Source organism: Trachymyrmex septentrionalis, unplaced genomic scaffold, assembly GCF_001594115.1.
Source record: "Trachymyrmex septentrionalis isolate Tsep2-gDNA-1 unplaced genomic scaffold, Tsep1.0 scaffold196, whole genome shotgun sequence".
Lineage (NCBI taxonomy): Eukaryota > Metazoa > Arthropoda > Insecta > Hymenoptera > Formicidae > Trachymyrmex > Trachymyrmex septentrionalis.
Genome location: NW_017305135.1, coordinates 339,248 through 350,589, shown reverse-complemented (window position 1 = coordinate 350,589; position 11,342 = coordinate 339,248). Strand labels below are relative to the sequence as shown.

At 37.5% G+C, this 11,342-nt stretch overlaps 1 protein-coding gene across 3 annotated transcripts in view; it reads left to right on the top strand.

Moving 5' to 3' along the window:
• LOC108747169 overlaps nt 1-11,342 on the top strand; it is a 168,600-nt gene that overhangs the window by 153,269 nt on the left and 3,989 nt on the right. For 2 of the 3 annotated variants that reach the window (XM_018484474.1, XM_018484472.1), the window contains exon 2: nt 7,406-7,488. In XM_018484474.1, the coding sequence (XP_018339976.1) occupies nt 7,447-7,488 (42 nt within the window). In that variant the 5' untranslated portion in view covers nt 7,406-7,446. Of the gene's footprint in view, nt 1-4,240; nt 4,290-7,405; nt 7,489-11,342 lie in introns of those variants that run through there. The other variant, XM_018484473.1, reaches the window with a different exon arrangement.

Below are 11,342 nucleotides of genomic sequence, written 5' to 3'. Positions count from 1 at the left end.
GATAGAAAAAATTCTGTTAAAAATAGTGCTAAAAATTTTGTATAACTATTTCCGCGATAATGCCTCTTGCAGAAGTATTATATCATATTATTGTATTATAGTATATAAATGTATATAAATGTAGTATATTAGGTCGAAAATTTGGCAGTCACATTTACCGTATATTAATACTGGTCATTACCTCCGGCACTAAGCGGTACGTTTGTCGGTACGCAATGCACGATCGTGTTCCGGAGAATTTATAAAGCTTATCGCTATACGGCTGTCGAGTATTAAACGGCCAGAAGAAGAGGAGCCGAACCTGGTAACGCTATCTTGACCCGGTTCGCAGCGATGAATGTTTCGCCAAGTTCTTTTCGAACATGAATCTGCAATTAACGCACACTCTTACACATCTCGCTTCGATCATCATTCTATATCACGTTTAACAAATACGAAGATCGCAATCGATCCAAAATTATAGTCTTGTAAGAGCACTCGATTTATCGCATTAAGTTTTTTAATATCGCGCATTAAAGAGTTCCGTGCGAATTGTTCACAATTCACGATCCTTTTCCGTTTACAATATATAAGAGAGCAACAGTGAGATATCCTTTTTACAATTATATACAAATGTCGAAATTCGCTCGTTCATCTTATCGTTTTGAATTTAATGACGCTACGTTATCTTTCCAATGATAACGCAGAGCTCGCGCAATGGCGCAATTTTCACCAGCGATTCTAGATAAATTGCAGATGTCGTTCGTCCACAGCAGGAATCAGCTAACCGTCACTCTAAAGGGATCGACTGGAATTCTAAAACGGTCGACGTGAGTCGACGGAGTCCTGTCGTCGACCGCTCGAATACCATAAACGACGCGACAGTCGATTTGATATTGCAATGCACGTACGCGCAAAGACAAATCGTCGTATGCGCGTTCGCGCGAAGAAAGAAGAAGATTCTGCTGATGATGCTGAAGAGAGAAAAGTGGCCTGGTTAATGCACCTGAGAACGATACCGTGAGAAATTGGTGCAGCTGAAGTAACAACAACGCGTTCAAAGAGAAATTTTTAATGCGCATTAATTAAATGGATTAATATACTTGACATAGAAATCTCTAACCAAAATTGTCTGCTTTCTTCCGCTACTACCTCGTGAAATCAGTGAAAATACCCATTGGCCCTTTTATTCGCTTGAGAAAATTAATAACAAGCGGCGCTAATAATATTTTGCCGTGGCGCGATAGCAGGGCGCAATCGTGAATACATAATTTCCCGTAATTGATTGATGCACATTCTTACGCGGTGGAAATAACCGACAGTGGGTTGACGTTGAGGTTGACGTTGAGGACACTGAAAGAGAGACGGTGAGACAACGTTGTCACATTAAGGCGCTCTGAAACGGTGCCGAGGGGGAATTATTAGCGTGGGATCTATCGCACACCCGGGGCCCGAAGCGAGAAACACCGTTACGAAGACGCGTGTAATCCAGCCGGGCCGGCTCGAAACATTCCAAGAATGTATTGTATCAAGCTACCTCCAGCCATCCATTTCTGTCTGCGACTGGACTGAAATCGACAGGTGCTCGTAGCGTAATCCTTTAACAATGTGGAACATTCGTTCTTTGGAAATTTTGGAAAAGCTGGAAAATTCTGTATGTTCCTGCTACGCAGTTTTTGTCGTTACGACTTTACCTTTTGCAAAAGGGGATACTTCGCAGACTTGACTCAAATATAAAAAGTAATTAATAATTAGTCTATCGCATACTCGCTATTTTAATTAAACGAGCGTTATATACGTAATCGCGTCGGGATTGAATGCAAGAAAACGATGCCGAGGCGATGAAATCCGTGTAGTTGTGCGTCATGCGCGCTTGTACGAGTCGGTTATGCACAGCTAATTAATGCTTTCCGCCGACATGCTCGAGGCAGGCAAATCAAAAACAAGTATTCATGGTACTCGTGTATCGCGAAACAACTCCTTGCTCCGATTAACCCTTCCATCATCGGGACCACCCGTTTTGGCCTGCTCTTCCTATTAACGTGTCGACCGCGTAACTTTTCGTGAAACATCGCGAGCGCTTATTCTTTTTATAATCGTTAATGGTAAAGAGGGCATGTCCAATATAACTGTAAAATGGAAATATTATTAAATAAAAATTGTAACGCAAATAGTTGGCATATATGACAACCCAATTGGAAATCATTACAGCCGATATAATAACGGACATGTAAGTGCTGTTATTAATAAAATCGTCCAAGTCTTAAAAGCCTGCAAAATTATAATTACCACTTTACACGAGCAATGTTCACAAAAACTTTTATTCAATATAATCTAATTTCAGTGAGTAGAATATCGAAGTATTTTGCCCGAGAAATTAGTATTGTTCATCACTGATAAATTGTGCTGATAAAATGTGAAATAGTAAAATTTGAAGCATTACGAATGAGAAAATCCAACGCTGTTGAAGTGTTTGTCTTTCAATATACATAAACTGTGATGTATATATAATTATATGTGTAGCTAATCCCAAAACGAAAGAAAAGTTTCCATGATGTGTATCATCATCTAATCATAGGCTTTTGATTGGCATCGCACGTATCAAGCTTGTAACTACCGACAACTCTCATGTGTTCGAATACAGTCTTCAATTTCTAAATCAATTTTAAAATCAAATATTAGAAGTTTTCCAGTTTCCATATATTCTTAACATCTATTAAATTTCTTCAATGTTATATTCTTTTATTTCTACTTTTAAAATATTCGCAACGTTCTCAATTGTTCTCTATTCCTATATAGTTTTTATATAGATTATTTTAACAAATATATTCGTTCTTTCAATATCAATGTGTAAGGGAAGATTCCTCGTATACTCTATCCATTTGGTTTTATGATGCGTGGCATGAAATGACCCTATCGAGGATCGTTCCGGTACAACAATCGCGAAACTATAGTTCTTTGTCGGGGGCTACGAGTCATTAAACAGTTGGCGCTAATTGTTTGATATTTGCTAGAACATAGATCAAGATTGGAACGTGTAGGCGTTAATCTATATGGACATTGGTCAACCGCAGTAATTACATATTCGCAGCGATTGCAACAATCTGAGCATCACAAACGGATATTTGCGAATATTATCGGCGCTTAAACATTGTCCATAATCCAAGTTGCACCACTTAAACGAGCAACACACTATATCGTTAACCCTGAGCATACACAACTCTGGCAGTCCGTATCTACCCATATCCGGGTATTTGTAACCCAGCGTTTTCTTTTGCCTTCTCTCAGATTGTGGTGCATCGATTTTAACAAATTTTTTTTATCTATTGTTTGAGGACTGGAAAAAAAAGGAATTTTTCAGTTAGAAAGTCTAAAATGTCGTAGTACAAAAGATATTTTGCAATAAGTGAAAAGGAAGAAAACGTCAACTATGAAAATCGATCGGATGGGATTACACTAACCCACCATTGTGTGTACACTGAGAATTAACTCGATTTTAATTAAAGTCATAATATATGCCTTCATCGCGGATTTAACGACCGGCTGTCTTTGCTTCCTTCTTTTAACTCATCTCCCACAGCCAGTAGGATTACAATTGACACCGTGACACTGCACACTCGTTTTGAATTATGAGACTCGGTGCGAACGTCCTCTTTCAAGCTACAGTGCCAACGGGATTTCTCTTGGGATAGGTTCAGAAAGAATTTTTCTTAAAAACGTTAATCTTTCCCTATGTCACATACACACAATGTCATTATTCAATTTAGAAACTGTTAATTTTTTAATTTCAGTAATTTAACTTTATTCCTCTTCAATTTTATTAAAATTTCTGATAGTATAGATAGATATATATACTGAATTTCACTCGACTGAGGGAAAAACAACTAGATTTCTTACCACCACTCCATCTGCATAGACTCATCTCTTTCGTCTCAAACACGATAAAATGATGAATATATTAATCGAGAAAACATTTATCCATTCTAAGCAGAGTAACTAAAAAAAAAAGGAAGAATTATAAGATTCGCTATACGACGATCCGCTATAATTTATTCGACCGGAACGTCTCACACTTGTCAAAAAATTGTATAATTTGTTACTTAGGTGGTCACGCACAGGTGCGAGACGTTACCTGCGAGAGCAAAGGATTCGATCGCATCTTCATATTGATCGGCACGCCGTTCATCTAATAATCAGGCAATCTGAAACGATTGCTGTCAACATTGGAACTGGGAGCTTGGTGCAGCGATGCGTTTAATCCGGCAAAAACGATCGGCGGAGTTAACGAGCCGCGAACAGCCTTGAAATCGGTATTGGGTTTGCTCATGCTATTCATGTCTTGTCGCGATGATCATTATACGAGTATATCACGCTTTTGCTGCAACCTTGAAATTCAGTATAAAATGCTGAGATAAATCTTTCTCTAAAACGTGATTGAAACATTCTTTATTAACACAAAGTTTGTAAAAAAAAATTGTTTAACAAATAATAATTGTGAATGTAGAATAATAAGAAATTCACAAATTAATATTAATTGTATCCTTAACGAATTTTTTTTTGCAATAATCTAAATTACTTTTCCTCTCTTTTTCTTAAAAGAATAAATCATCGCAAATAAATATTGCATATTACTAATCAACTGATCAATAATCTTTTTAGAATAAAAAACTTGAAATAACAGGACTCTTAATGTTCAAAGAGATAAAAAAGGCTACTAAGAATTCAGAAAACATAAAAAAAAATCTCCATTGATCGTTTAACATAAGTATAATTAAAGATAGATGTACCAATCAGGAACTGTAGAAAGTAACAAAGTTAAAACGCTACAAAATACCTATATCTATCTTCAATTATACTTATGTTAAATGAACAATGGAGATTTTTCTATGTTTTCTGACTCTTAATAATCCTTTTCTTTATATTGTTTTCATTGGAGGATACAGAATCGATCATCATTATATTATTACGAATGATAATACTAATTAATCGCAGCTTTACCAATTAGAATTACGAAACCAAGGCAATATTTCTTTTATAGATCCATTAATAGTTTTTGGTTAGTTACGGATATGAATCGTGAAAACCGCGGTTATTAACAAGTAGAATAAGAAACGAGGCATGAACTGCATATTTCTTATTACTCTTCTGAATACAGAAAATTAAAAAAGATATCATACACAACTAAAATATTGGAAATCAGCTGCGAAAGACTATAGTCCTAAAATCTTTCTCTTACAATGAATTCTAGAACTAATTTCTGGAAAACCACAATTTTGATAATTTTGATCCTAATCGTGGCAATTATAACAGCTATGTAAACATGTGAAATAGCGTGTAAAGTGTAAAGCAAGGGATTGGTATGCTACTGTCAATCTGTGCGTGACGTTGATATTTCCCATTCATAACTACGGTTATCTCTGTGTCCATTGCACTCGCGACCACGATTATACGACACAGCTATACACAGCAACGTTCTCGATAGCGAAACGCATTCATGATTTCACGTCGCATACCGTATCTATTTTCCATAGGTCAATTACATAGACTGCGACATGACTTTATGCTATACCGTTAGAATAACTAGCATCCTCCCTCGATGACAGCATTATTTCAATAACCGGAAAAATCCGCTATAAACCAAATTTCCTTAAATAGACTGTCTATTTTATCAAATGCATTAAACGATTTCATAAATATAGCAACAAAGTTTTATCCCTCTTTCTGTGTTGTGTCGAGACTAAAATCAAATTTTTTGGCAATCAAACTTTTAACATCTCATTCAATACTTAAATTATATTTCACTTCAACAGACTCCACATTTTTTTTTTTTAACTTGACAAGATTCTCGCATCTGACTGATGAATTTGTTATCTGTATTTTAATAATCAACGTATATTGTTCAATATTTTTACTTATTTATATATTCTTTAACTTGTTAGCATTTGACATGGTCTCTTATTACAATTATTGGCTTTATTGTCTCGCTCTTATTCATCATGTAGAATTGATTTTGAGTAAAAAGCTTCATATTATTACGTATGAGAACCGATAAAAATCAAGTAAAAGGAAATGTTATTTTTTTCTATCGTAAAATATATAAATTTATTAATAAAAAAATCTTTTACATTACATCTAATGTTGCTCTTTTCTGTTTATTTTTTTTTTAAATTTTGCTTTGCAAAAAGAAACCGATATATATATATATATATATATATTTTGTTTCTTTTAAATATATTCGTTTCAATTGGAAATCAAATTTTTTTCCCATTTTCTCAAGAATCTAGATATTCACAATCTATTGTATTAGATTGTTTTAAAAATAATTGATTATTCTTCTTTTCGTTATTTTTCAGAAGAAATCAATGAAGAACCTTATTAGAATTTTTTATTTTCTTTACAAAATGTTTAGAAGTAAAGATCGAAAAGGCTTGTATATATTTTGAAATAATAAACGTACATTTCTGAGAAACGGCACAAATCATGTCGATGTTAACTCTTGTTAGCATAATAGCCACAGTTGTCGTGTTTAAGAATACAGTTATAAACATTAATAGACAAAAATGCCTATAATAATTTGGCTTTTTACTTTATCGCGATATCTTATCCGTTAATTGTTGCCATTAATTATTGCCATATACCGTATATATCAGCATAACTCTATATAATCCGTATATATCACGCAAATGACTATACATAAATCGCATTGCGTGACACAATGCTAGACATTCATTGTATTTATCATCTTTAGATTAATAATACAAGCCGTACGTTAGAATTAAGCTATCTTTACGAATATATACCGGTATAACACTATCAGTTATACATATTCATACCTATTAATAACAGTTTTCACGTTACATTATTATATATCGTCTCATGGATAATCTTTAAATTGAGAGATTTACAGCGATAACAGAATATAAAAGACGCCAATAGCAAAGCCAGTTCAAAAAAGTACTAGTTTACTATCTACTATTTCAATGAATATCTGTTCGGCGCAGGAGTACATTTTCGTTTACAGTCTGTGTGAATGCTCTACAATTTCATATACGAGTAGGTGCTACAAACTACAGTCAATATCACCATTTTATCGTTTGCTCTAATTTTTACAAGAGATCGCTATTTCCCTGCAATTTCGCGGCGTACCGTGTAATTCGAATTTTCACAAACGCTTACGTATTTGAAACTTCATAATCATGATTTCTCCTAGCAAATCAATTTTGCGCTCGAGACCTCCTTGGGATTCGAAGCGCAACCTGGCAGACGGTGCCCGGATAATTTGCTCGCTAGACCATGGTAGTCCGGATAAATTAAAATAGATCCGGCTTCGCACAAGTGTGTAGCATCGCGCGCGCCGACGATGTAACAACTCGCGCACGACGAAATTAATGCGGACTAATGCGAGGCAGTGCGTTTGTCTTTGCAGGGCAGGACGGTGTTTCGTCGTGAGAGGCTGGGACCTCCAGGATGCCAGGGGTGTGGAAGTTGCTACGTACGCTGATCTATATGGTAAGTGTACACGGCTGATTTGCAATTGGACGAACGCCAACGGCTAACGATCGCATACATTTCCGATTGATACAATAGCTTTCGACCTTTTGATTTTGAATTAGTTCCAAACTAACGTCCTATATATTTACTGAACCAACTAGGTATTCTATCACTTAATTTATTTATTCGAACGTTCAAGCGACGTATCGAAGATTAATGTGACGTTTAACACGCTTAGATGAAAAATATGTATCTGCAATGTTAAAGTTTGATAAAATTCCCATTGATCGGATAGAAAACGCAGACGATACAAAGTCGAAAATTGAGACGTAGTAAGACGTCTTTAAGGCGTCTTACGTCCCGTTTTTAGACACTTTGCGTTGTCTTAGGAAGATACTAAATAATTATACCAAAATGACGTCCTCGAAGTATCGAATTTATTCGTCCTCAATCGGGAAGATTTATTAGCGCGGAGTTATTGATGTCGATGGATGAAATATCAGATTCGCTGTCTTAATAACGCGCAACGAGCAGCGCTAAGAGGGACAGGAGCACAAACAGCGGTGTGTATCGACTAGCGGAGCATGACGTTACATAGGCACGAGATACGAGACACTCGCACTCAGACTCGTGACTTGCGTTTTGTCCCGCTCATCTTCTAGCGGTTTTCTTTTGTCGGTCAATTAAGCCCTAGAGCCGTACACACTGTCAATCGGTCGACCACCGCGTGAGCCGCGCCGATTCCGATAATGGGCTACAATTTCAAGTGTGTGTTTGGCCAATGATGCGACGCCGCCGTATAGATCCTATAATTAATGAATAACGGTCTGGCATGACTCACGTCACGTGCGGGCCAAGCCCGGAGTCTCGTAACAGTCGCTCACCTAATAGTCGATCACCTAATAACCCGGGATATATTGCTTTCAGCAAGAATCAAAGACCGTGCGGGATATCGAGCGGGAAATAAAGAGACCCGTCATTTCCACATCGCGGCGGCAGGAATCCTTACCGTCGGGAATTCGCGTTTCCATTTAAATGACAATGCGATGACGCGGCAGGAGTCGTCGCGACAGCTTGCAAGCGGATATTCATGCCTACTCTAGGTACCGTTACCGCCTTTACCGTCTTGAAGCTCCCTCTCCACCCAGTCCGTCCCATTCCCCTCATTCCTTCTTACGTTATTCAAAACTCCACGTGAAACCTATCATACAGACGGTACCGTGCGATGAAACATCTATCTCCATGACCTTGCGATATTGGTGCGCGTCTCCGTCCATAAACTGTCGACGATAATTACATATCAGATCGCTAGAATTTCTCATGATGTAAATCGGAGCAGACGAGATTATAAACAGGAATACTACCGTAATCTATAATTTAGAGAGAAGAAAGAACGGCGAAGTAACAATCGAATGATAATCCGAATGTAAGCTTGCAAAGTAGAAATCGTTGTAGCCAATAGCGACGAACCATTGTACAGAACTGTACTTCGTGGTACCCAATCTTTATCGCCAAGTTATTCAAGATAAGCTTAGAGCGGTAGCTTAGAGCGGAGATTCTACCACTGATTACATTACCGTAATACGAATCTCCAAAGGATTGAGGAAGGTCAGTAAAATCGGCCATAAGACTCCATTCGCATCGACCCCGATCCTCCTTCGGTACAATCGGTACACGCGAGCATGCGGCCACCGAGGCAGCTATTTCCGCTGTCACGAGTACAATTGACTATCCGCAGACGGGGGCATTAGCATTCGAGCGCCACCGGGCTGCCGCGATGGGAAACTCACCTACCAATGTGCCTCACGTTAGAACATCTCGGAATACCAATGCACACCGAGGTCGTAACCAACGAGTCCCGAGAAGTCATAAACCGCATCTTTTATTTCTGCCCCTACGGCGGTGTCCACGTGGCGCAATATAAATATTATTTGTCATTTTTTTTTTACGCGTTTAAAAGAGAGAGAGATAGAGGGAGAGAGGGACAATATACCTGCAGCAATATACGTACTAGCGCAAAGGTCTTGTCTCTTCTTTTCAAACAATATTAAATGATTAACGATAAAATATCATAAATAAAGCTGCCAATCCTCATACCATAGCAAATCATTGGAGTAGCAGATAGAGATAGCACTTATGTTACTTGCAGGGGTAGGTTCTGACATGAGTCAATGATCGCGTTACGTCGGCAACGCAGCGCGGTGCCGCAGCGCGACGCACTCGGTAAAAAGGGTACGCGCCGTGTCCGCCAGGTGCGTAATCATTTCTAATGAAACGTTGTCATTTAACAGTGCGATTGTAAGAGCGTAGAAACGTGTTTTCACTTGCGCGAAAAACGGCGACCGTTAATGCAGCGGTAAAGACGCTTCTCCCGTTACGGCGATACCGCGCTCGCTCGTTCACGTAGTGAACTAGGATTTTCTAAGATCAGAAGCGCCATGCGTGTAGTATCCCTTAATTTCCAGAAATGTTTAGAACAAAGATACGTTCTAATGTTCCATTGGACTAACGACGGATATCGCAATGATCTGTAATATGGTATTAGATAAGAGTCACGGTATTTAAGAATGGACGATAAATTGTAATTGTACGTAATTAATATTGCGCAATTATCCATCTTATTCGAATACGAAAATAAAAAAGTTGTATAAAGTATCAAATGCAACTATAACACACATACAAGTGGGTATTAAGAAGCAGAATCTAGATCAGATTTAATAGACCAGACATATCGTTCTACTTAAGTAAAGTTTCATTATAATGGTAATACTACTGAATGAATCTCGACAAAGTACATCTACGTCCACGAAAGATACGTCATTAATTGAATTAAAAGAATCAATAATAGTGTAAGTATTGAAATAATAAATAACAAAAATGATAACATATTTAATTATCACAATTCAATCTTTCCGAGATCATTCAATTCATTCGATATCGCCGTGACCAAAAAGTGGCATGTGTTGCTAATAATTTTTCTTGCTAATAATTTTGCTAAATATTCATACGAAAGTAAATAATATTTGCAGTTGTCTGCATTTAATACAGAAAATAATGAAAAATTCAAGAGTAGTCGCGCTTAATTTGAGATAGACTCTTGTCGCGCGGCTCGTGTCTCGTGCATGATTACCTCGTATACCGGCATTAACGACGAAGCAAGAGGTATACGCGAGATTGTCAGTTTCGATTGAGCGTGAGAGGTATTTATGACTAAATCGTATGGATTATCTTGGGTCTAATGGACGGGCGGAGCGAAAATATACGGGTACTTAAGTTTTCATTACAATCCCATCCTCGGAGACTTCTCTAAATGCACTGCGAGTACAAAAAAGAACTTGTTGCAATTACGGTAATGAACTTGATTTATAGCCAACAATTTCCACCGTGAACGCTTAGGGACGAATGTTTCAATTAAACCGAACTTCTTTCTCATCTCTAGGAATTTTATGCCACGATATTATTATGTCAAGACAATCGATCTATTTATTATTGACAATTTATCAAATATTTCTTTTAATTACGAACACCGCCGATGGACTAGAAGAAATCGAATGTTTATTAAGCTATCAAACATTAAAAGTACATTTACATCAATTCACGTAAAAACATTTCAGCTCATATCCGCCTATAACGATCGTAACGTCTCGATTAAATGTTTTTGCCAGCTCAAACAATCTTGGAGTACTTTTCGATTTATGACCTTTCCGTGAACTCTACCGCAGAGTAATTTTCTTGTACCGGGAGGAAAATAGGATCGGCAACCGATTCTTACCGTTTTACACGCGTAACTTTGAAGCCGCAAGCTATACATATGTGCATCGTGTATAGGTACGTGCGTCGGACAATGAGCAGGAAACGAAGGGATAACAGAA